Raw genomic sequence first — 27,837 nt, 5'->3', positions numbered from 1 at the left:
TCAAGGACAATCTTTTTCTATCCAAAGAAGATCAAAATATCTTTGAGCAAATGTTTTAGAAAGTCATTCTCTATGTGTAAAGATTTATTTTATTTATCCTTTATTTCAGAAAGGAAACTTCTAAACATCTCAGAACCTACGCAGTTATGCAGTCATGATAATTATATCTGGATATAACCATGCTATGATTAATTTTTTCAATGTTTCAAGTCTCTTTTGAGATCCCGCTTCTGCTTCCATGAATTCCCCATGGGTTTGTTATCTGTCTCTAAAGATTCACTCTTGAATTCATTTTCTAAAGTGGGAGACAAATCCAATTTTGGACCCCGTTTGGGAGGTCATTTCTTACCTTTAATTTATTAAGGTTTCATTAAAAGTTTTGATTTGTTCATGAACCAATGAACTCCTTTGAAGATGGATTTCTTTTCAGTGTTGGTGGTGAAAATCACTGTTAACTACTGAGTGGGCACCCCGTGTATATTAAAAGATCCATAGGAATTCCAGTATTATGGCTCCAAGCCTTTGGTGTTTAAATTTTGATATATGCTCCTGAACCACATGTAAATCAGCAAAAGTAAAAAAGGAAAGTTTTACCTTTGAAAGTTTATTTGTGTTCTCAGTTTCTTAGTTTGAATTTAGAGAGGTTGCGGTTTCATTGGTTAGAGTCATAGTCCAAATGGAGTTGGCTGTGGCTCTCTTGTTACCACAAGTAGAAATCGGCTTTGGAACAACTGTATCTCTTGCCAAACAATATGAATCTGGTGGCACTTGTTCGATTTAACCCAGAAACAGAGATAAACAGCAATAAGGAAGACCCAAAAAGCTACAAGAAACACACAAGATTATCCTGGGGAAACCCTTCTAGAATGAAGGGAAAAACCCAGCCACGACAAAAGATCATTTTATTGATAATAAATTCAAGTGTACAATACCTTTCGCTTGAAGCAATATAAATAACTTAAAGAGAGGCTCTTCACATCCTAACCGAAGGTCTCTTCACTTTCCTAAACATAATTTTTATTACAAATACAACTCTTTGTATTTTCATGCCTTAACGCATGTCGAATGACACGTCTTTATATTTAATATTGCAATTTAATCTAAGTGTCCTCTTCAGCTGAAGGTGACCATAATGATAATAATGTCCATATTTCTAGAGATAAAGATCTCTATCGCAGCTACAAGCTCCAATGCTCCCTCTTAGCCAAAGAGAGATTTTTAGTTGAATAATCACACAAGGCTGCAACCAAAATGTGAATGATAAAATCTCATCACATAGATCGTATGAAATTCATGGAATCACTCAACATGAAATCTTGTAACAATTACTCGTACTCATGGAATCACTCGACATGAAATCTTGTAATAATTACTCATTTTCATGGAATCACTCGACATGAAAACTTGTAAGAATTACTCATATTCACGGAATCACTCAACATAAAAAACCTGCTGAAAAATCATAATCAACTATCATCACAGATTCAGCCAGCGTGATGCTGTCATGAAATCTCTCAATATGACAAGTTAGTAAGGTTTACAACCAACATTTTATCATGGACTCTCTCAACATGATTTGTCATGGAGTATCTCAACATGACATCCAACTCCCATCACAGATTCTCTCAACACGATGTCCTTATGGACTCTCTCAACATGATGTACACTTCCCAGAGTTAGAGTTATCAAATTGTTGTTACTAACTATTATGAAGTAATTGAAAAATATTTGCTTATTATTAATAGAGACCAAGAGGTCTATATATACAAAAGAATGAAGTGATATTTCTTTAGGAAACAATCGTAAATAATAGAAATATTCTATTCTAGCTAAAGAAAGCTAACAAATAACTACAACTCACTAATATTAGAAACATTCTAATATTTACAATAGATTACACATAGATAACCATTAACTAATAATAGAAGCTTATCCATTATTGTAATACCCTCCCTTAATGGTTAATCTATCCACAACACTGAGTTGTTCTTTGAATATTACACACTTATCAGGACCAAGAAGCTTGGTGAGAATGCATGTAGTCTGATCTGTGGTAGGAACATACTGCAAGTCTATTGTTCCGTCTTCAACCAGCTATCGTATGTAGTGACAGTGAACATCCACATGCTTGGTTCGTTCATGGAAGACTGGATTTCATGCTAACTTGATAATGCCTTCGTTATCAACAAACAAAGTGGTCGGTCTTGCTGGTGACATCTACATATCCCCAAGCATTCGACGAAGCCAAACAACTTCACAACTTGCCTTGATTGTCCATTTGTATTCAACCTCTGTAGAGTAGAGAGAAATTACCTACTGCTTCTTACTGGTCCATGTGACGGCATCTGATCCCAAACTGAACACATATCTGAAAGTTGACTTTTTATCATCAAGAGAGCTTGCCCAATTTGAATTTGCGAACCCATTGAGTCTAGGATTAGAACTTCAAGAGTAAAGAAGTTCATAATTTGAAGTGCCCTTCACATAACGAAGTACACTCATTGCTGCCATCCAATGATCAGCTTTGAGAGCTGTCATAAAGTTTGAGATGTAGTTGACTGTGAAGTTGATATCAGGTCTAGTAGTAGAGAGGTAGATGAATCTATTTGTAAACTCCAGAGAGTGAATACACAATGTCCTCTTCCTCCATCTTGCGACCAATGGCAAACAAACGATTGCGGATTTCCTGAATCCTATATAGGTGAGCCTGGAGTGATGCCTGCTCATCCATGATAATAGAAAATAGAGTGTTCTTCAAGAAGAAAGCTCTGCTTTTGTCAAAAGTCTCATGAAATTTTTTTAGATGTGCCCATATTTCGACAGCTGTCTTGCCAAATAGAATTTGAGAGAGCTGATCATTAGCTACAGATAATTTGAGAATCATCAACCGCCTCTTGATTATTCAAATCCCATGTATCTTGTCAGTGTCGGGGTAGTCACCCTTTGATACACCTAGAACAATTTGATCGGTATTCTGATATTCAAAAATTACAATTATCTGCTGCTTTGAAGTGCCACAATTCTGACCATTGAATTTTGAATTGGTCTCGAACAAAATATTTGTTAGAGATGTCATGGCACGTTTTTCAATGAAAAAAAATGAAAATCTGCAAAGGTACACACTTCGAGGCAAAAAAGGGAAGGCCTAGAAAATTTGAAGGGTGACCTGGAAGAGAGCTCAAAAAACCTAGAAAGAACATGTTAGTTTTTGGATCCACTTGCTCAAAAATTGAGGCACCTAGAAAAATCTGATGAGAACTTAGTTGAGCTCTCAAAAAACCCACCAAGAATCTAAAATCAGAAAACTTTCTTAGCTCAAAATTTGGGGTTTTGAGCAAAACCCTAGCCGGCGGCCAATGAAAGTATATGTTGCAGAAAAATGTTGATTTTTGGAGAAAAATGGCCTGATTTGTTTCCTAGAGTGCAACTACAGGCAGAGAGGATAGATTTAACACCACAAATGACAAATTTTGCAACTTATAGATGCGTGAAAGTGGCAAAAACATTTGCAAAAAAATGACCCATGTTTTGGTTACGAATGCAAGCTGATTTGTTGAGTTGAAGTCAAGTTTGTAGACACAAGCATAGGTTGCATATTGATTCTTCTGACAAGAGAAGTCGATTTTTTCAGACAAAGAAATCACTAATTTGGAAATTGCGATTTCTAGAAAAAAAAAGTTCAAGAAAAAAAACACAATTTTTTAAGACAAATTTTTAGATATTCTTCTTTGAAACCCTAGCCGAAACTAGGTATTAGGAAGCAGGTAAAACTAGGAAAGGTTAATTTTGAAAATAAAAAACTGAAAATTTCAATAAGAAAATTATTATTTAAAAAACAAATCAACCATGCTCTGATACCATATTACGAAGTAATTGGAAAATATTTACTTATTATTAACATAACCTGAGAGGTCTATATACACAAAAGAATAAAGCAATGTTTCTTTAGGAAACGAGCATAAAGAATAGAAATATTCTATTCTAGCTAAAAGAAAGCTAACAGATAGCTCCAACTAACTAAATATTAGAAACAGTAGATTACAAATAGATAACCATTAATTAATAATGGAAGCCTATCTATTATCATAATACTAACTCATTATGCATAAGAACTCACAATCAACAAGAAATGTAATCACAGTTAAGACTCGTTTCATTAAGAGTCTCAAAAACCTACTATACCAAAATATTAACAACATATGTAAGAATGGAAGGGATTCAAAGATTCCCTCTTAAACAGGAACTACTTTCATCACCAAGAAGAGGTAGCAAATGAATCCTCCCTCTGAATCACAAGCTCCCTCTGTATATCAACATCTCCCTCTGAATATAAAATCCTTGTTGCATCCTGCCACAGAGAGATAATTTAAAAATTCATAAAATTAAATTCTTTTCTCAAAATAAAAAGCTTTTACTCATTATACTTATATGATGTATCATAATCTTCTTTAACACGCAAAATCAATAACTAGTGTTTATATACAGGATTGTACTAGAAATAATGCATACAATACTTCCAAGTACTCGTGTACCATCGTGACCGTTATACTTCTCATATTTCCTGCACAGAGGTAGCATAACCTTCGAACACTATAACTACACCCAACTTGTTGTTTATATTAAAACATAGAACAATGATTCGATTATGGTAGCATATGAATCCCTTACCTTTCACCATTTCAACATAACCCCCACTTTCACATTTATTTGTCTGTTAAATACACAACGTTAACAGTTCCACAAAGTTGAAAAATTTAGGACCACAGTTGCAGGTTCAATCGCAAAGGCGGAGATATGCGTAGATGCATCTCCTATTCACTCTATTGTTCAGACTACTCAAGAGATTATAACTAATTCTTTGACGTCCATATTTTCCCAAAGATGTCTTTGTCGTCTTTGTTATAAGATATCTTGGAATCTATATTGGCTCGTCAAAAATGTACAGTAATACAATCACATTGTAGACATTCCTCAAACAACTTCTCTGACACATAACACCATCGTGCTTTCACCTTCATGATGGGGCATCAGTTACTCTTGGCACGACAACTTTATCTTGTCGACAAAAGTGCAAGATGAATGTTAGCATTAAAGAGTACTCATCCACTCGAACAATGCTCTGTCAGATGAAAGAATGACTTGCCTCAGCTCCCCTCACTTTTCCTTATCGATACTAGTCACAAAATTGTTAAACTTGCGATGAATTGTTTGGATCTTTAAAGATAATGTCGACGATGAACTATCTTGGTAATAGTGAGAGCTACTTTGATGGGACAAGTGTGGAGATGAGTGATAAAAAACTAACAAAATAAAGTTTACAGCCATTCTGCACAATATTATATGCTCAGACGTCCTTCCTAAACAAGTATGATGCATCGTCTTAGAAAACTCAACCTTGTCCTAGACTTGCCATTTGATACAATAAAGAACTTTTTGTTCTAATTGCAAATTAGGAACTTATTGTTCAGGTTGCGACGATGGCTTTACATCCAAGATGCAATCATGACTTTTCCCTTTGGATTATGCATGCGCGGGCTTACCATTTTTGATCATGCACGCATGGAATTTCTGTTCTAGAAATACATGCATGTAATAGACTCTTGCCAAATGTTTTCCTTTGTCACGCGATGCATGCCAAGGAGTAACTGAAGATGATACCTCTTCATCCCCTGTGAAGACTTGCAATGCTATTTTGGCCTACTGCTCTGCCGGTAAAATTTTAACTATTGATCGTATTTGCAAAGAGCTGCTACATAAATACAAAAAAGTGAAAAAACCTTTCTACAGGTGAAAGGATAAATTGGAATACAAACAAGGACACAAGATGAACACTCAGAGCAATGAAGACCATACAAAGAGCTGAAGAAAACAAAAGAGAATCTCCACAAACTTGTACATATAGGACTACCTAGGAAAGCTTTTGAAGAATGATAACAATAGTTCCAGAGTAAATATTTCCATAGTTGAGAGATGAGAAGATCGTTTTCCTCAACTTCTGATACCCAACATGCCGAAGATTACGACTTCCCATATGAGGGCAGAGATGCAGAATAACGGTGGAATGAGAGGTATCCATGGTTCCTAATGAATTGGGAAAATGAAGAGAGATGACTTGGCATCTCCTCCAACAAGATGAGATCTGATTGGCTAGAACCATCCACAAACGATTAAAAAAATATCCAACATTTTGCAAAAATCTAATTAGCGTAAAATATGCCTCATAGCATCATTCTTGATCAAAGAAAAAAAAAAATCTTAGACAAAGCATACAATTAGTGCCATAGACACAGCGAGAAGTGAATGGCATGGAGAATCCTAGATAAAGAAATCTCCATCCTAAAGCCTATGAATCACAAATATTATGTAAGCAAAAATAGATAAGCAATATACAATGAAGCTAGAGGTAACATGATTTCTATTGCTGCTATCTAACCTTGCTCTGATACCATGTTGGATCCAACCCATAAAGAGAGATAAACAACAATAAGGAAGACTCAAAAAGCTACAAGAAACACACAGGATTATCGTGCTAAAATCCTTCTAGAATGGAGAGAAAAACTCAGCCACACGACAAATGATCATTTTATTGATAATAAATTCAAGTGTACTGTTGGTAAACAGATTGTCCTTCTATAAACTCTTGAATGCCCAAATTCTCAAGAGACGATCATCTACCTGCAATTGGATAATCCATCATCAGGTTGATAGATTTCCTCTGAATTGAAAGGTACAACTCCCTTATGAATGCTATTCAATGAATTTGTTTAATTCTTAAACTAATTAAGTACGTTTTTGACCTGAAAACGGAAAAGGAAAACCAAGCCAGTCCTAGACAAAACTAACCTAGGCAATGAGTTTTACATCCTGAACCTAGCCAATCCCAGAAATCTACACATCTTATGACTCCTCGGCATTGGTAATGTAATAAAGTATGAGATGCAAAATGAAATGATCAAATTTAACATGCAAATGAATCCAATCTTAAACACCACACAGAGATATCTCCCTCAACCTCAAGCAATACTTTGATTGCTTTTAGTTCGTTGTATTAAAATAAAGAAACAAAACTATGTTTGCTCATTGGTCTTAACCTAACTTCAGAGAGGTTTTCAAAATCACACATGCAATGGCACAGTAAATTATTGGCATAAAACACATTCAATCTTGTCTTTGCAACACGAAGCACTTCACACCAAAAATTAGACGACCTTTTTATTGATTTTCAAAAGAATACATATAGAAATCAGAGATGGAGCGTTACAAAAAACAGCTGAATTGATTCATCTTCTATAGTAGAATGACTCACAACAAGAAGCCATTTATCAGTTACAAAAGGCAACATCAAATGCTGAATACCGATCTTGCATAACGTGGCAACAAATTTTGGGGGGGTGCAAAAGGTCTTCATGTTCTTGCTCGAAAGCTCTCGAAATGAAAATTGTGTTTTGCTTGGTTTATCGCTATAACACATAGCGATGTCTCATTTTTATTGCTCATCGCCACAACATCTAACTACTTAATCTGACCTTCGATGGGATCATCGCTATAGGATATAGCGATAAACTCTCTTTTGTGTACCATGAGCTTGATCTTTACATCACTATGACCTATGTCGATAATTTCATCATTCATCGCTATAAATAAGTTTTGCTCCTGCACTTGGCGATGATCACTGAAGGTTGTGGCTATAGACACTTCTCATCGCTCATTGCTGTAATCGAGTTTGTCTCTTGCGCTTGGCGATGAACTTGATTGCTATGACCTATGGCGATAACTTCATCGATCGTCCATTCCTCATCCCTCATCGGTATAACTAAGTTTCATCTCCTGCGCTTGGCGATGATCACTATAACCTATGGCGATAGACATTCCTTGATACAAGAAAATATGATAGGACAACAGTCTATGTATGTGGTGTTCATTCATTCGCTGTTGACCTTTCAACTACTCCATAGTGTACATCTTCATGTAGAGCAACATCCATCAATTTGCATCCCATTTGATGATCCAGACTTAATCTCCATGGGAAATTGACTTTTCAATCAGTGACGTGGACCTGCATCGTTGATTAGATTTCAACTTTCATTCTCGTCACCTTTGACTAGGGTATTTGCCATTGCTAAGCAGATTGAGCATTTCTGAAAGCTTCTGCTGCCTCCTCTATATTTGATCAGATTGTACTCACTTCAACCTATTTCCACAACCTCGTGCTTGATACTAGTGAGCTCGGTTTCGTTCCTTTCAGCCTTAGGGATGAACTTGTTTCCTTTGACCATTCTCTTCTTGGTGTCACATCCATTTGCGTTCATGGGATTTTTCTCCAATTGAAAATGTCTTTTAGGATGAGTCTTTATTGAATTTACATTGGAGTTTATCAAATACACAGCTTTCTTCTCATCTATGGGGTATGCTTGACACTTAACCCACCCTCCTAGACACACCCAGTAGACAAATAAATAACCCACCCTCCTAGACGCACCCAGTAGACAAATAAACATTGACTTCCTGCTTGGTTGAGCTTTGAATGAGGGGAGATGAGATAGAAAGCCTTCCTAGTCATCACCTAGGCATGAGGATTGACCTGATTGGACTTGACAACAAATTAAAGTTCAAAACTGGAGAAGTGGAAGCGCTCTCACATGTACAATGCCTTTCGCTTGAAGCGATACATATAACTTTAAAGAGACTCTTCACATCCTAACCGAAGGTCTCTTCAATTTCCTAAACATAACTCTTTATTACAAATACAGCTCTTTGTATTTTCATGCCTTAACGCATGTCGAATGACACACGTATTTATATTTAATATTACAATATAATCATAGGTGTGCTCTTCAGCTGAAGGTGACCATGACGATACTAACGTCCATATTTCTAGAGATAAAGGTCTCTATCGCAGCTAGAAACTCCAATTTTTTTTTACCTCCTATGTCATCACAATTGGATGTTGGAATTACATGACTGTTCATTCGGAGGTAGGATAAATTATGATATTTTGATTATGATTGACATTTATCCCTGAGAACACTTTCCTGTGAAAGGAATTATTTTTCGGCTTATCATTTGACTGGGATTTATTTTGAGGCATGCTATGTTGAGATGGGTCTTGAGGTCAATGGTCAAGCAGATTCCTTATACCTCAGATGTTAACATCTGCCATCCCAGGGTTGGTGGATCCAGCATCTATGGTATGCATGCATTGTCCAATCAGAATGTGGATCGGATTACCATCAACTACTACGAGAATATGGAAAAGGTATTACGAAGACAGCATATGCATTATTGTTTTGCATTGATCAGATATGCTGGTATTCAATGCGAAGCACCGCATTTGGAAAGTTGTATCTACTCAGAATCTATAACAGGTTTTGGCTGGAGTCTGTTGTGTATAAATATTTATCGTTTTTTCTATATTTTGGCAGCATATTTCAGTTAGAAATAGCTTGGTTCAGATTGGTTTAGCTCAGTTATAGTTGAGATCAGTTGAATAGCACTCATTCTCTTGGGCTTGTGCCCATTGTTAATTTTGTAACTTTGTAATTCAGATTTGTCATCCAATATCGTGCATTTTTGCCATTGCAAGTGTTGGTTTGAATTGCTACTCAGTTTGACAACATTTCTCTAGGTTCTCAGATCCCGATCCAGTACCAACACCCAAACATTTATTTCCTTCTTTTAAAAAAATGAAGTTTACTTTAAGGATAGTATCTATTTTCAGGCATTGTCCATTTCCTTATTTGGCAGGGAAGGTGGGGTTGACAATGGTTATGCGAGTGTGAACATGTGGAGACTTGAACAAGTTCTCTCTTGTTGGTATATGCCAATCTTGTGTGATTGTAGCCTTAATAGAAATAGGTAAACGTTGAGTTTGTTTTGTAATTGATCATAGTTATGGGTGTGGTGATAAAACATAAGGTGAATTTAAAAAACAAAACATGGTTCATTCGTCAAGCGAAAATATTTATTGCACTTGGAAGGATCGTCAACAACCATGGAAGGTTTTTCTCTCTCTTAAACACCTATATTGTTAATTCCATCACAATTTCTCATTCTTGGGTGGATGATAATATGAGGGAACAAACATTTTCTAATTGTGGAAAAGAGGAAATAATTTTAAAAAAATGTTATTTGTCTAAGGCCCATTTAAAGGCTTTCTGTTAAGATCCTAGTAATTGGATCCTACTCATGAATATGTGCAAATCAACTCACATAGGTGATTTACTGTGACATCTAGGAAGTCCTGATTGAGAGTACAATGCTTTTATACTAAAAAAATTTGAAGGGTTTGGATGACCCTTGGAGCTTGGTTAAAGTGATATTTATACTTAAGATGACATGTGCCTTGAAGGTGTGTGGTCTTGAGGGCTTGAATTTGGCCCCTAACCTTTTTGAGGAGTATTGCCTCTAAAACCCCAAGCTTGGGAGTGAGTGGTTTGTGAAGGCATGACACACAACGAATCCATAGGGCACCTTGCAATCTTTCGATCTTCTAAGGAAAATTTTAAAGTTTTTGGCACAAATCCTTAGTGAATTGCAAGATTGGGGTGAGGAAAGTAATGAATTCATTTGTTGAGAAAGTAGATATTCGAGTACATGCAATGTGAATCCAAATTAGAAAAGGGAAGATCTATTTGTTGATAGTAATGCGAGTTGATGCAGTCAGTAGTAGACTATTATATCATTTCTGCATTGCATAATGTTGATGACAATGTCGTTAGTGGTAGATATTTCTTATATTTTGTCAGTGAGCCCATTTGTATTGGTAGTTAGCCACTTTTGTACTTTTGGGTAGTTAGCTCAACCAACAGTAGGCCAAAAAACAATGATCAAATCAAAAGTGAGCCCTTCGTAAAAATCATCTTAATCGATGTCACCTTAAGGCCATGTTTGGTTGCAGGAATTGGGTGGGAATAGGAAATTCCCAATTACTGTATTCACCAATATAACGTTTGCTTTCAAAATCAAAAAGTAGAATTAGAATTGGACTCTTCTCATTTGACTCAAAATGAGCAGAGCGAAATTCTTAAAAAAAACTTGGAATAAGAATAAGCTATGCTTATTCCACTTTCTAATAAACACAATTTGATATCTAGTCAGGTCCGTTACTTTTGTCGCTCCATTGTTTTGCCGCTACAACATTTTGCCGCTCAAATGCAATTGAGATATTTCGTTGGCTATTTCCTCCATCATTCGCAGAGTTTTAGTCTAGTGTTGTTGAGTAGAATCGAAGCAAGTTGTTTTGGCTGATTTGGCATTAGAAGTTTCTTGGGGTCTGAATTTTTTTTGGGGGTTTTTTTTGCAAATGATAGATTTGGGGTTTTGTTTTTATGAGCAGGGTTTCTCGTGTTTGTCAGATACGACACCCTTGTACACCTTCCCAAAAATGCCCCTCCTAATTTCTTTCTTGAACCCTCTAGTCATAACATTGATCTCTTGATAACTAAAAGTCCTCAGCCCCATTGGATTAGCATCATGATACTTTTGCGTGGTTCTCAGCTTGGGTGGCAATGTATACAACCAAATAATTAACAATATCCCTGCAAAGACAAAGGAAGTTCGCCAGTCGCTTGGCAAGCTGAAGCTGGAAATAGAAAAGATGATTCACACTATTGGTATTTTGCTTTGGCTCATTCTATATTAACAGTAACAGATTTCCACAATCCATTTGTAAAGTACTAAGTTTTTTGGATTCGATTGTGTGTTTATTTCATCAACGTTTTGGATCACACTACATGATCCATCATCAGGATAAGAAAGTGCAGGATAATAATTAGAACCTCATTCTATATTGCCAAGACACCAAAGCATAAGGGTGCTTGCCCGCTCCATCTGTGCAGTGATTCCAATCAACTGAAATTTGAGACGAGATGTGTATCAATTCAAAGTCAATGAAATCCAAGCAATAAAGTTGTGGATTGAACAAGAAACCCCAAAATATAGAATCTAAGCATAAAGTCGTGGATTGAACTGTCTAGCTCCACTTATTCCAATTCCTATTTTAATTATTGCAACCAAACACAAAATATGCATCTTTCGACTCTTCTTCAGGACAACCAAATAGGTCCAAATGATATTCTAGAAGAATGTGCGAATTCCATAAGAGAACTTATTCCAGCATAGATGAATACTGCATTCAACTTTTCTTGCAACAAACAGGGCCTAAGTGTTCTTCTCATGGGAATTAGCTTCTTCTTGGTTTTTCCCAATTTGGGTTTCCACGCAAATTTTGGTGTTTATTGTGTTGATGGTTTTATGCCTTCATGTTTAAATCTGTTACAAGTTTCTAAATGCTTTAAGTATTTACTAGTTCAGCAAAAGTTTAAGGAAGTCTTTTTGAATAACTTATTCTTCTCCCTCTTAGTTATTTGGCCTATTCAACAATCAATATCAGAGCTTGGTTCCTCGATGAAGAGCTGACCCAATGATGCATAGATTGAACATTTCTAGGTTTGATGGATTTGACTGCAATTCGTTGAAAGAGAGGATGGGAGGATATATGATTTTAATTGGTTGCTCTTCCTAGAAGCATGTGGAGATATAGGATGTGTTTCCTTAGAGTGGCCTTAATACTCATGATGAAATCACAACCTATGAAGAAAATGAGAAAGCAAGCAATGCAATTATTAGTGCTTTATAAAAATGAAGGTAACCAAGATTATTTCATTGAAAACTACTTATGAGGTTTGGGAAAAGTTGAAAGAAATTTATCAAGGAAATGATAGGGATATGTCGTCTAATAAGCTAACCAAATGCCATTATGAGAAATCTATAAATGGAAGAAAGTGAAGATATTATAAGCTACTTTTAGAGATTTAACAATGCGGTGAATGAATTTAGGAATTAAGGAGGAAATATTGTAGATGAAGATATCATGGAGGAGATCTTGGAGATCTTGGTGTCATTACTAGATAGCTACATTGACAAGATCTCAACAATTGAGGAAGTTTATGACCCAAAAAACGGTGCCAGAGAACAATTGTTTGGCATCTTGACTATATTTGAATTGAGGAAGTTTGAGAAAGAGAAGGGCAGATTTGAGACAACATTCAAAACAACATAAGCAAAAGTAATATCATGATGATAGTGTAACACAAGCGTTGGCATATATTAGTACGCAAGAGCAAGTTTCCAGGAAGGGGGGTCAAAGCACGTCAATTTTGAGATGATGATAGGGGATGTGGGCAGGGGGTGTTGTATACTATACATATAGAAGTTGTAATGCTAGTTATGAAATGATGTTTCAGTATAACATACCAAATTGAAATACTTGAGCATAGAGAAGTTGCAACATGCCAAAACCATTGAACATTTAACATTGTAACATAGTGCATATCGAACTGTAACATTAAAAAATCAAAATACAAATAGAAATTCAGGTACTTGTCTTGATGGAAAATTGGTTGCAGAATGATAGAGGTGGACTCAAGTACTTGTCTTGATGGCAAATTGGTTGCTAAATGACAAAGGTGGACTCAAGTACTCCAAGTAACCGGTTTGGGGATTTCTCGAGTGTAAGAATTTGCCTTAGGGCAAGATCACCCAAGATCAAGAAGCTGAAGCACTAGCACAATATGGACCAATAAAGTATGATCAAAATAAGAATATAAAATTGAATTGACATGTATACACACTAGGAGTGCTTGAATATGAAGGCCTCTAGGATGACTAGGAGTCAGCAAAGTGGTAAGCCTCACAACTAAGCGCATGTCCACCAAGAGTGGATTATCCTCCATTGAGCACAGAAGTTAGTTCGATGATGAGAGCATAAGCTTACATGGGTGTGTCATGTAAAAAGATGTTGTTGGCACCATGTGCTTAATTAGAGTGTGAATAATTGTGTTGTCTTATGACAACTCAGATAAATATGCAAACTCTTGTGTAGTAGACACCATGTGCTAAAATGAGTTGCCAACTCCTGTGTTGTCAACAAGACAACGCATATGAGCACACATACTCCTAGGTGTCTAATCTAATAAATAATAAAATAATGCATTTATCTAAGTAAACTTTAGTAAAGTGTAATAATAATTAATTATTTACACTAACATCAAGAATGGGTACTTTGAGGTTTTTAGGGGCATGCGAGTCCTTGAATTTCATTGCCTTATAATGATGAAGATTCATATGAGTTAGAAGTAAACATTTCAAGGAAGTTGAAGAAAGCTACTAGAAAATTTAAAGGTATGTTACCCCTTAAATGTTTTAGACGCGTAAAGATTGGCCATTTAGCTAGTAGGTGTTTAAAGAAAGGTCCTAGATAGAAATTTAAGAGGTTCAATAAGAAAGCTTATTATGATAATGAAGATGCTAGCATATTAGATGACGAGTCAGAAGAAAAAGATTGTCTATTTTATGTTGAAGATGAGAAACTTATAGATAATATTTTTAATATATGTTCGAAAATTGATGATGATGTTGGGGCTACTTTGTATGTTAGAAGGAATAAGAATGAGTGGTTGATTGATCATAAATGTTCTAATCATGACTGGTGACATAGGCAAATTTGGAACACTTGGGAAATAGGATGGTGGTCTTGTTAGATTTGGTGATGATTAGGCAACTTATATTGTCGATGGAGGTTCCATTACTTTTGATTTAAAGCATAATATTGACAAAGTTTACTATGTGAAGGGTTTGGGTCATAATCTTTTGAGTGCCAGTTAGATGTGTGAGAATGACTATGATATTGTGTAAAAATGAAGCTTGTGAGGTTCATAAGAGATTTGGAACAATGATTGCTGTCGATAAAAGGACAAAAGGGAACATATATCAACTTGAAAAAGGCTACAAAATGATGTTTACTATCTTGGATTGATGACAATTGGCTTTAGCGTCGAAGAAATGTGGCACATCAGCTTTGACTATTTGGTAAGAATAAAGTGATGTTATGTTGTTACCAAGATTATGTAAACCAGGCAATGTTATTTGTAACGAATGTCAGAAGGGAAAACAAAGAAGAGAATCATTCAAGGCAAAAGATTATTCATCTACTAGTTTACTAGATCTAGCACCTACCAACCTATTTGGTCCTACTAAAACAGTAAACTTATAAGGTGAGAGATATTTAATGCTTTTCATTGATGATTATTTGAGAATAACTTGGGTTGCATTTCTAATAGAAAAATTAGAAGCATTTGAAAATTTCAAAGTATTTAAGGCTAGAGTCGGGAATGAATGCTGTAGTAAGATTAAATGTTTGAGATCTGATAAAGGAGGAGTGTTTACTTTTGATAAGTTTGAGAATTTCGATGAGAAACATGATATTTAGAGACAATTTTTAGTAGCTAGAACTCCACAACAAAATGGTATAGTGGAAAGAATGAATCGGACAATTCATTAAGCAACAAGGACTAATCAAGGAAGCAAGATTATTGGAAGTTCATTGGAGAGAAGCAATACATATAGATGGATAGACAATTAATAAAGGTCTTTACCAAAAGAAATATGGGAAGATTTCATATGAGTTATGGCATGGGAGAGAACCTACATTGAAATGCTTCAAGATTTTAAGAAGTGGATTGTAAATTCAAAGAGATGAAGACAATTTATGAAAGTTTGACAACAAAGTTGATGCAAATGTATTTCTAGGATATTCCACTAAGAGAAATGCATACTGATGTTGTGATAAGAGACTGAATAAGATTGTTGAATGTGTGAATGTGAAAGTTGATGAGGATTTTTCAGAAGACCCTAGAGAAATACAATGAGTATGAATTTGATATAGAGGATAAAGGAAAGGAAGACAAATAGGAGGAAGAGACAAGGCAAGCTCAGGCATCTACAAAGTAGACACCAAGGTATTTTCAAAAAAATCATTTTGCAAATCAGATTATTGGTGATAAGAATGGAGAAGTTGTGTAGGTTGGAAAGAAGCGAGAGTTTTCGAAGGCGCAGAAGAAGCATATCATACTCTACAAAAATCATAGTTGAACACATCACCACCAATGTGGAATAGGGGTAGTACCCCTTGCCAAGGTGAGAAGAGTGCCATTGTAATAAAAGGACATTAAATGCATAGGCCCTGGGTATGCAAGGGACCCCCCCATCAAAGTGACTCAACACTACCTTATTCTTATAGTTATCATATGTAGAAGATGTAGAGTTTTTGATAAAGAGAAGATGCGGAGTTAGTAGAATATATAAGAGAGATCTACAAAGGTGATAAATATAAGGCAACAAAGATGTAAGAATGTAGAAGATAATATTATAGGGATGACTATAAGCTTCTAGAGTCAGTATAAGAGATGGATACATTCTCATTTGGCAGAAACAATGGAGTTAAATGCAACTCTTAGTGTCAGTATGGGAGATGGGTATTGTTGTCCATTTGATCAACACTAAAAGAAATTATAACTATATACAAAAGGTGAAGCTAAGAATAGAATTAACTCATGAATTAAGTATAAAAATCAAATATCTAATGTTCTTATAGTTAAACACAATAATATTATTATTGAGAATAATATTTAAGGGATTTTTATTACTATAAGAGCTATTTGCCTAGATCTTTTTCTTTGAGAATTTAATTGCAGGAAAATGATGATTTATATTAGATTAAGAGGGAGTTTGACACATTCGTCTAAAGAAGTAAATAGAAGATATGTTCCAGTTGATCTTTGAAGATCTTGATTATATTAGATTCAGAGGGAGTATGATAGTTCATGAAAGGCAGCCTTGAAAAGAGTGGGAGCAAATGTTCATTCAACCTTCGGTGATCTCGGTCGTATATGAATTCTCCAGTGATCAATAAATTGTAGCAGTCAAGAGGACTGTAATTCATGAATATATCTCATGACTATGTCATTTAATGGGCCTACCTCTCGTCTACATCATGACGAAGTGATGACTTCCAAATGATTTCACTTGTATTTGCAAAAGTTATTGTAAGGTGATGATGAGATCAAACAAATTGAGTATATGGTGAATGTCTTGCATCTCAACATTCTAGAAGGCCATTACTCAAAGAGTATTTGGATTCTGGGAGGCCAATACATCTTGATATTAGATGTGATATCAAACCTTATTTTGAGTACTTGGTGAATATCATTGATATTCTGGGAGACCAATACTCTTGGTATCAAATGTGATATCAAAACCTTTTGAGTACTTGGTGAATACCATTGATATTCTGGGAGGCCAATACTCTTGATATTAGATGTGATATCAAACCTTATTTGAGTCCTTAATGAATATTACGTGTTGATATTCTTGAAGACCACTACTCGTGATTTAAATGCAATATCAAATGGTGGAAAACTTCTGAGTTATCAAATGAGATATCGTTAAAATTTGTCATTCCTAATATTACCAATGGTTTAATAACTGTCTTGTGTTTATTCTCCCTAGCTAAGAGGGAGTATTAATGTTTTCTAGCTTCGGTTTGATAAACTCTAGCGAAGATATGTATATATATTTATTTATATGAGATGTACATAAATATATATATTCATTTTATTATTTATTGTATATTAAAGAAAGAGATAATATATAATTTGTATATATAATTATAATACTTAATATTTTGAATAGACATGTTCCTGAAGTAACCTGTCTATTCGTAACTCTTTCTCCATATAAATATATTCATAGTTGCATTTGAAAAACATATAGCAAAAACATGGCAATGCAATTACTCTTAGAGTGATCTTGTTATTCCAACACCAACTTGTTTCAATTGAGCCAACTCTCTACAATGTGTTGCCAAATCGTTTCAGTCAAATCTCTCCATTAGTGTAGTGTCAGTCATAAGAGTCTATGGCACCATGTTCTTGTGTTACTAAACTGTGATACCCTTCAAGATGGAGTGTAGAAAATTTTATAGCATCACTCTCCTTCATTTGGTTTAAGGCAAAGTAGGTGTCCAGTTTTTGAATCCAAGCTCTCATTGTACATCTAGTTGATCCGTTAAAAGTAGGTATAGACAAACTTCCCAACTAATCCTGCAACCCATAATTTTGTTTTCCTTGATTGTTCTGATTTTGTCCTGGCCTTGTATGTTTGGTGACTTCCAAGTAATCCTTGAAAGAGATGGCTGACTAAAAATCCGGTCCCAAGGCTTGATATTTAGTTAATAATTTCAGTATCCTAATTTTCCTTCACTAATGTTACTTGTGCAAGTTCATCCTCTTGTATAAAAGTGAGCATAGATGACCTGGAGTGTGAGGATCTGCTTGTAGAATGTGCCTTACTGTCTGCAGTTTTGTTTCCTTCTCTTTCTCTATACACCAATGACCTACCATTCGCTGTGTTATGAGTCAACCAACTCAAATACAAATTGTTATCGTTCGGTAGTCTTATTATGTCTAAAATCCTTTTTTATTCTTCTTCACTTGATGATGGGGGCTGATCTGAACCTACCATTGTTCCTTTAAATTTCTCCAGATTGTGACCACCTTTTCGTCGCATGCAACAAAACCTAGTAGGGTGGTGCAGAGCACCTAATGGATGTAACCAAGGACCTAATAAGGCCTTGGAAATGTTTTTCACAAGGTTGCATGGGAACGGTGGTACTTGGGGTACTGGTGCAGGTACAAGTACGACTATTTTTCATAATAGGGGATGGGGGTACTTGGATATGTCAAACTTTATTTTTAATTATAGTTTTATATTTATAGAAAATCTGAAATTATGAGTCATGACAATGGTTTTTCAAAACAAGAACTGTGATAAAGTTTGCAAATGTAATGTATTGTTTTCAGTTTCAGATTTGCTATATGTTTGTAATAATAATATATGATAAATGATTAGATGCATAACATAGAAGGCAAACTTTAAACATGTGCAAGAAGATCATAAATCATATGACAATGACATATTGCAAATGATAAACTTCCGACTTGAACATTGATTAAATTTATCGTTAATCAATACTGTATCAAAGTTTCAAACTGATTAGGTTTTGAATTAAACTTGATAAACAAGAAGTTGATGTGCAAACAAAAAACTGAAAAAAAAAATCAGAAATCTATTTCAAGGTTTTTAGCTATGATGCTCTCCACTGAGTACCCGGTACTTGGGTACGTGGATACATGCAACCTTGGTTTTTCATTGCAATGTAATAAGATCTACTAAGACCATGAGTTGTATGAGTCTTTTGGTCAAGTAAAACTAGTATGTAATTGCCATTTTGAAAGAAGGGACATAGGCAAGCTGTGAAATAGTGACGCTTTTGCTATTTCCCAAGGTTGCCAAATTGCAAGTTGCGAAACAATGAATAGTTGCAATTCAATGACCATATGGTTCAAATTTCTAGTATGGTCAGTTGAGATGTGGTTAGAAAAGTAGAAGGCCTATGTGGTTGATTCAAGTTGTATGATGAAAGTTGTTGCTGTTTTAGAAGATAAGATAAGATAAAGATAAGATGAATTTATTAATGTCCAACAAGAGATCACAAGGGTCTAAGGGATTGGAAAGAGTACAACAAGGCAAACACCAATAGTGGGAACACTGAAGAGTGTTCAAGGAAAGAAGATGCAAGAAAGAAAAATAATAAACAAGTAAAGACCAAATACTCACTCACAGATGAGAAGTAGTCTAAAACCAAAGGGTACAAAACGAGGTGAGGGTGTACCCCAGACTGTCTTACGAAGTTGTTGTAGATAGGGTGATGTTGTCGAGTGTGTCCTTTGTGAGGCCTCACAGATATGGTGTGAGTCAAAGGAGGGTAGAGTAATTGCTTTGTCCCCTCAGCAGGAGACATAAGTGTGAAAGAGGAGTAGGTGAGCTGGTCTAATGTTTGTTTGGATAGGAATTGAAGTTGCAAAGTGTGATCTCGAAGCCGCAAGGCCTCCTAGACATAAAGTAGAAGACATCGCTGATCAATGTATTTGGAAAAGGAAGAAAGAGACTTGTATTCGCTGAACAAGCAGTAGAACAACCCCTTAACCTCATAGTAGATGGGGCAACAAAAGATAAAATGGGTCTTAGTTGATCTTGTCCTCTTTGTCTATTTGGTGGTCAGTTTATATACACAGGCAATGAGATCTACCCTAAATGATCCCAAGGAAATGCGGAGGGCATGAGTCCAATAACAAGTCAGGTACCAAGGACGCACAATGACTGTTTCCTAGATTTTCAATTAGTGCTCTACATAGAAGGTCATGTTGGGCAGAGCCCCCTGCCCCGCCTAGAGGTGTACTCCATGTACTATCTATAGCTATCAAGCCTAATATGCTCATTTGGCTTTTGCTAAGGTGGAAGGAGGTGAACAGGGGCATCCAAAGAACTAAAGGGGGGAAGGTGATCCATCGCAATCCTGATTGAACCAAGAAGAGAAAAGGCTCGGCCGAACCAAAAATAAGCTCTCCCAACAAGATCAGAGTCCACCAATGCCTTAGAAGAGCAATAGGCTAGGAAAGAGTATTTGTGACGACCCTCAATATACTTCGCAAAACTAAAAAATCAATGGAGAAACTAGACCAAATAAAAAATGGTCCATGTCTTAAAGGATGAGCCCCAAACTCGACCGCAATGATACTGTGGGGGGTGGACCTATGACATTTGATAATGTGTTGAAGAAGGGTCTAAGCTTTCTTGACCAAAGCGCAGTGGAACTCCGAGAGAGAGGGCCCCCACAAAATAGAGCCGTAGAGGATGGTCAACTTGACTAAAGAGTCTAGGAGGCACATCTTGGTTGTGGTATCCTAGAAGTGACATTTGAAGTGTTAGAAAGTAAAGTCCACCAAGTTAATTGGGTTGGGGGGTGGTGAATCAGTTATTAGATCAATATAACTTTTATAAACCTTATTACACCTTCAGCATGTGAACAATATAATCGACAACCATAAGAAGATACACATACACAATAACACCAGATATATTAAACTACAGAAACCCTTGATCAGAGGGAAAACGCCAGTGGAGATGGTACCCACAAAATGATGTACTAATATAAAAGTTCCTTGTTAGAGGATGGACTCTATTAGGAGCCAATGAAATACATTCAACACATATTAGTCCTTGTTAGGAGACTTTGAATCCCTATTAGGAGTTGTAGAAGGCAGATGGACCCACTGTCGAAACAGGTTCAGGGCAAGACCATCGAACACATTGTCCAACTGATCTTTGTATTATTCCTTGCAGAATAATAGAATATAGGATAACTTGAACTCCTTCTCTGTCCTCTTGACTGTACCAAACCTCTACAGATCTCAATACCAGATCTTCAAACTCACATCACACTGATCTCTTTGACCGCTTATACGCATTTACGCACTTTGCATATCACTTGTACAAATTGCACTTGCATAACTTGCATACTCATTCGTTACAAGGAAAATAACCTTCCTTTATATCATATCCTTAAAATAATTTACTTAGTCGGCCTTGAGGCTTTCCTAATTAATTATAATAGGACCTCATTAAGATATTAAAAACATTACATCTTTTCGCAATTGTCGGCTCTCAGTAAATATAACTTCTCACACGTGCGACCTCTGATCTCACACACTTGGTGACATCATCATCAGGTTGTCTACTGTCACTGTCTAACTTCACTCATCACAATTCTATCCCTGTTACATTAGACACCACTTCTCGAGTACTTTGTTTGCACACTGTCTTCTGTAATTCTTGAATAACTCTCGCATGTCTTCAACTTTGCACACACACTTGTCCACTTCATCAGGACATAATGTAGAACATATCCTTAATTGTGCTTAACTTCATCTTTAATACACAGTTCGTACGACCTCATTCTCTATCTGCTACTCCGCAAGTCTTTACAGAAACAATACTATGTTGACATCAATGACAAACATAGTCATGAATGCACCATGTCAATCTCCTTAATTGCTCTAGCGATGCTTAGGATGCTCCCCTAGAGGAATACCATCAACATTTTAGCTAAAATGAAGTACTGTCTCTCAAGCATAGGCAAGAAACAGAGTCCCTTATTAACTTGGGGCTGCATGGAGGTCTCAAATTGAAACGGGGTCCGGAGAACTTAACCCCAAGTAAGTATAAGAGGATGTTAGCTCAAACCTCCACGCCCTGAAAGTGGGTTTCCTTCTCATAATTTTTTTTTCAAACAAGTGGGTTTCTTTTTCATGACATTATGTTGTAGTTATATGATTGGTATAATTCAGTAGTTTTTAACTTTTCATATTTAATATTATCTATTTTGATTTTAGCTCTAATGATATGTTTTGCGTACACACGTACACTTAAAATATGTTTTTAAACTTGAATTGAAGCAGCATTTAATGCCAAACTATGCATCTGGAAAAGTGTTCTACAGCAATTCCAATGTGTTTGCAAATTTATGGTTAAGGTTTTATGGATGCATTGCTTTTAATTATGAGACTCGGAAAGAGTTCAACACTGTTCACAAATTTGAGGTGGGAAAAGATGTAAATTCTTCTTTCTATTCATTTCACTTATCTATAATAATTGTTTATCTTTTTTGTTTGATATTTATCTAGGCTTGATGTCACAGAAGGTGGCTTGTCAGCAATAGTTAGACTCAGTAGTGGCGACATGAGAAAAGCTCTGAACATTTTACAGGTTCTAGTGCTAACTTTGTCTGGTTTAGAATTTTTTTTTAACTTATCAGAACATCCGGTTGTAATTATAAAGAAAAGTTTAGTTTCAATTATTAACATTTCAAAATTTATTTATTTATTTTTGGATTCCATTGTTTGCATCTTTGTCTTGCATCAACATTTCAGATCACTCTCTGTGATCCATCTTCAGGATGATAGATACTCAACCTCAGTCTCTTTTAAGATTGATGATAGAAAGCTCAGGATTTGAAACATACCCAGTCTCATTTAACTTGTCTGAAATTATGTATTACTCTTTTTCTTGAAAGTTTTCAAAGCTCACAAGTATTTTTTTTTTTGTATATAGTCTACACAGATGGCTTCTACTCAAATAACTGAAGAAGCAGTCTACCTTTGCACTGGAAATCCAATGCCCAAAGACATTGAACGAATCTCATTTTGGTTACTAAATGAATCATTTGCAAATGCTTATCTTTGTATCCACCTGTATAGCCCTTGAATGGAATTTTTTTGTTATTAAAAATATTCAACACAATTTTTTCGATGTTTATGCTTAACTTTGTATCCACCTATATAGCCCTTGAATGGAATTTTTCTGTTACTTATTAAAAAATTTTTACACACTTTTTTCAATGTTTATGCTTAACAACTGTAAGACATCTCTGAGTTGAAGACTGCCAAGGGTCTAGCTCTTGTTGATATTATAAGGGAGATTCCCATGTGAGTAAATTTTTTAGTGTTTTTCGATCTGTAAAATAATTTTTGGTGTAGTGGCCGTTCAGTGTAGTATTTTTGCCTACATATACTCACTTTAATTTTTGGGGTGTCAGGTTTATCTTCAATATCAAAATGCCAGAAGCTATTCGTGTTCAGCTTATTAATTCTTTGGCTGACATTGAGTATGTTTCTCTACTCTTGACACTTCATCCTGTTTTTGACCTTGTAAGCTCTACTTACATTGCAATTGCACTGTTTCAGTTCATTGGACAAGCTCTTTGGCATTTCGAGTGGTCTAGTAATTGGTATATATTGTGCAAGAGGTTAAATGTGATTGCTATGGTTGTTGGCAGCTAGGCTAACTTCTTGACAAGTAGATATAATGTGTTAATTATGTAAAACATGGGAGGCTACTTCATTTGGATTCAAATAATTGATTTTTTGGTAGGTATCATGCTTTATATGACAATACAGTATCCAGTCCCGAGGCTTTTTCTGAAATAAACACATCTAAAGGAAATGGACAAGGGAAGTCTCAATAATAAGTTTCATAAAAGGAAAGACAGATTTTTGAAGGTCAGCTTACTCTTAAGTTTTTAACATGTCTGCAAAGCAAAAGCATATTGTAAGACTCTAAGGCCCGCATTTTGATGTTTTGGGTAGCTATGGAGTTGTATAAGATACAAACTTACCACCTTTGGCAACCATGTGAGACATAAAAGATCAAAAGGAAATCAAGCTATTGTCTCTACAATGGAAATGCATATGCAGTGGAAAGGTTGTCCTGACATACTGGATAAATTTATACCTATGTTGGCTCATGTATTGTAGACAAATCATGTGAATGGAGCTGCTTTTGGTAGTGTTTAAATGCTAATAAATATAGGATAATACTGTAACAGAGTGCACATAAGATCTTGTAACTGGAAAATGCATAATATTAAACATAACTCTGTATATGAAAATATCATGATTACCAATACTAAGGAATATTTTAGGGAACTCTGGAGAGGAATTTTGGGCCAGAGACAAATGGATATACGAAAAAAATCATAAACAATTGAACATGCAACGTCCTCAATTATTTAAATGCGAATTAAGTTGTCTTAAATTTAGGTTAATAACTTAATATCATAAGAATTTCTTTATTGATTAAGTATATTTTTATTGATCTAATTTAGGCAAAAATTGTCTAGACAAATATTTTACTAGTTGTAGAATATCGAGTGATAGTGACAATATTAGTATATATATTTTGAAGGTAATAATAGTTGATATATTTTAATCTACGTTACTAGGTTTGCTCCTAGACATGGGAATGCCTGGTTCAGTTTGCTCCAAAGTCAAGTCCTTATCAGATTTGGTCAAAATTCTGCCTCAAAGACCAAAATTCTCTGCAGAGGAGCCTGGGTGGAATTTAGACAATTTTTGGGCAACTTTTGTTTTCCTGCAGAGGAACCTGGACAAAAGTTTGCAGAATTTTGAACGGATTGGGTCCAAGAACACCTTTTGGTCACTTGTTCAAAAAGTTTTTTTTTTGGTACATTAGGTCACCTTTATTGATTTGAAGATCTACGGTCCTGCATAATTTGTCTGAGCTGACAAATTATTGATTTTTGCCACATAAGGTCACCTTTAGGGTCATTCTGCCACATTAGGTCATATTGATCTGCAGTCCTGTGTCATTTGTCACCCTTATTGATTTGAAGATATTTTCTAATTTCTATTTGCTGCATCATATTGTTCACATTTATGTAATTATGTAGAGTGCTTTTGTTTAACTTCGGAAATGATATCGGTTTTTTTTGCTTCTCTGTAATATCAAAATGCTCTGTAATGATCCATTCCACTACATTGAAGAATGCAGCTATTTGATGAATAGCTTTCAACTTACATTTTCCATTATTCCCTATATGCTGACATTCCCAAAATCACCCTGTTGTACTCTGCATATATTCCATATGCCAGTTGAAAATGATTTTGCCCATTTCTTCTCTATTTGTGCAAACTTTAATTATCTACTCTGCTTCTGTTCCTTGATTGCAGGTATAGGTTGGCTTTTGGAACGAATGAAAAACTACAACTTGGATCTCTTATAAGTGCATTTACACATACTCGTGCTGCATTGGTTGCAGCTGCTAAGTAAGTCGTCAAATAGTTTTTTTTCAGCTGCCACAAAACAAAAAAAGGGCTAAACAGCACAAGATATCCTATTGGCAGGTGTACGTTGTAAAATTCTTTCTATAATTTGAATAAAAAATGTATTATAGACGAAGTGACAAGTGGCAAACATGGCAATAACCCTTTTACTAGCTCATTTTAGGACACAAGAGAACGCAATATCTTGGAATTGCTATAGATGGTGGATAGAATTTAAGGTTTTGCTTTATGGGGTATCTGTGATTGAATTCAATGCTGCCAAGCTTGTAGCAATAGTTCCAGACTTTTAGTATTAGGTGCCATTCTCGTGTTGAGGTGATGTGTTTTCTGCTCATAAGCAGAATTATTTCAGGATATTTAAAAGCTGGTTGGCATTCTACACATCTGAGGATATAAGCACTTCATTCAAAAGCAGAATTGGCATGAAACTGATTTCTTGGATGTTAATGTCTTATTCTCTTTATCTCTGCATTCTTGTTTTCTTATTGATAAATTGAGGGTTCTATTGGGGTCCTCACTCATCAGATATAAAGACATAGTACATATGGAAAAAGCCAACTAACCCAGAAACTGCTACCATGAACCTAAACAACATTTCTGAGAATTGAAACAACAGGACATGACATTACCCAGAAGCCATCTCTGGAAGAGAAAAAAAATTCCCCATTAAGTCACAAAAGCTCATCAGCTTTGGAGGCCCATGCTCATAGTCAGCCATAAGTTGCATCCATGGCCAACCTATTAGCAGTTGTCAGAGGGTCCTGGATCTGCTGCATCATCAAGGACACCTTGTCTCTAGTGAACTCCCTAGTGCTAAATTTTTTGGTGAGTGTATTTCAATATGTTGAGAGAGCTGGCAAAGTAAAGAGGCTTCCATCCGGTAGGATTTACACGAAGCCCATTGGTTTACATAGTCAAATCTTGACAAAATAAAGACGCTCTTCTTTTTAGGGTACATAAAACTTGAATTTCTTTGAGCAAAGCTGCCATCTCCTTAACTGGTCCTCTAACAGGGCCACCTTCAACTCTGGGGCCCTCCTTTGAGATATCATGAAGCTTTACATTTTTCAATCCTTACAAAACCTTTCTTAGAGTTCAAATCTCCATTTCTGTTTGGAAGTTGGAAACATGGCTTCCAATTTGGCCTTGCAATTGATCAAACTAGAAGCTCTGGTACTAATATTTCGCAGTTCATCTGGCCCAATTATCAGCTTAACAAATTTAAGGGCATCCACATCTAGGAACAACAAAATTATTCAGTTGACGATCCAAAACAGCCCCTCTATAAGATGAGAGACAAGAAGACTATCCATACTACCCTCGGAGAAAGAAGCTAAACTGCCTTTGTGTAAGTAGGAATAATCAGCTAAACCTACAATACAACATTAAGAGCAAAGGTCACTGTGTCTTGTTGCCACCCTGGTCACTGTGCTTTGTTGGGTGACCTGTTTCACCTTTGGACTGTAGTTTTGTTTGGTTTGGGCTTCTTTGAAAATTTTATGATTTGTAAAGGGTTTCAGGCTCCCTTCAAAACCTGTTTTTCTTATCAAAAACATTAAGAGCAAAGGGGCACACGTTGCCTCCTTAACTGACCTCTTGCATGCTCTATCCCTGTGGAGCCACTTTCCATATCTATCATAAGTATATGATATAAACGCAACATGCAGGCCTAGCCCCCTTGAATTCTGCATAAATTTTTTAATGCACTCAAACCTGACCAAAATATTTTTTCTTGATATTCAGAAGTTTTAGGAAAAAAGATTCTAAGTGAAGTGAAAATTGGGATTGCATTTAGAGGCATGGGAGGTATCTGCTTGTAACCTAGTATAATAGATGCGATATTCTTCCATTCATCTGACTTATAATCACATTTCTAAGAGGCTGCTAAATGTGCAATTCAGTTACAACTATCCTATTACTTGGGGATCTCTGCGTTCTTCTTTTGCAGAAATGCTACCTAATAATTATCAACATTTTTGATAGCCCTAATCAGGTTTTAAGTTTCAGATATAAAACATGGTAACTGTTTCGGGCATAGCCAGTGAAATATTTGATATTTAGGGTTGAAATCTTAAGGTGCTCACTTTCATATGAATACTTAACATATTACAGTCATAGACAGCAGTAAATTTTGATGTTATGGGTGTTCTAAATTATTATGCTCTGATAATTTGTAAGCGTGATTTGTTGTATTGCTTATATGAAATTTGTGCCCTCCGACTATTTTTAACATGATTTTCATTGTAGCAAGCCATTTACATCTGTAAAATTATTATGCTTTCTTCAAATATATAAGGTGTAATATTGCTAGCATGAAGAATCAAAGCCTGATTTGACAACAAGCAAATACTGAATTAAATTTTGAGTTGAATATGGTGTGGAATAGCCATTGATGAACCACGAGTCTTGGATATTTCAATAATAGTAAGAAAAGAAAAATCACTTTTTCATACTAATT

General features: G+C 35.6%; 1 protein-coding gene across 1 annotated transcript in view; it reads left to right on the top strand.

The window, feature by feature from the left end:
- Positions 1 to 25,820, top strand: part of RFC3 (replication factor C subunit 3) — a 51,124-nt gene extending 25,304 nt beyond the window's left edge. The window contains exons 5-9 of the mRNA XM_089798957.1: positions 22,422 to 22,503; positions 22,849 to 22,978; positions 23,159 to 23,222; positions 23,333 to 23,401; positions 25,266 to 25,820. Coding sequence (XP_089655083.1) covers positions 22,422 to 22,503; positions 22,849 to 22,978; positions 23,159 to 23,222; positions 23,333 to 23,401; positions 25,266 to 25,365 — 445 coding nt within the window. The 3' untranslated portion in view covers positions 25,366 to 25,820. The remainder of the gene's footprint in view (positions 1 to 22,421; positions 22,504 to 22,848; positions 22,979 to 23,158; positions 23,223 to 23,332; positions 23,402 to 25,265) is intronic.
- Positions 25,821 to 27,837: the final 2,017 nt, after the last annotated feature.

Source organism: Cupressus sempervirens, chromosome 9, assembly GCF_028749045.1.
Source record: "Cupressus sempervirens isolate cs-2001-9-10 chromosome 9, ASM2874904v1, whole genome shotgun sequence".
Lineage (NCBI taxonomy): Eukaryota > Viridiplantae > Streptophyta > Pinopsida > Cupressales > Cupressaceae > Cupressus > Cupressus sempervirens.
This window is presented reverse-complemented; position numbering and strand designations above follow the sequence as displayed.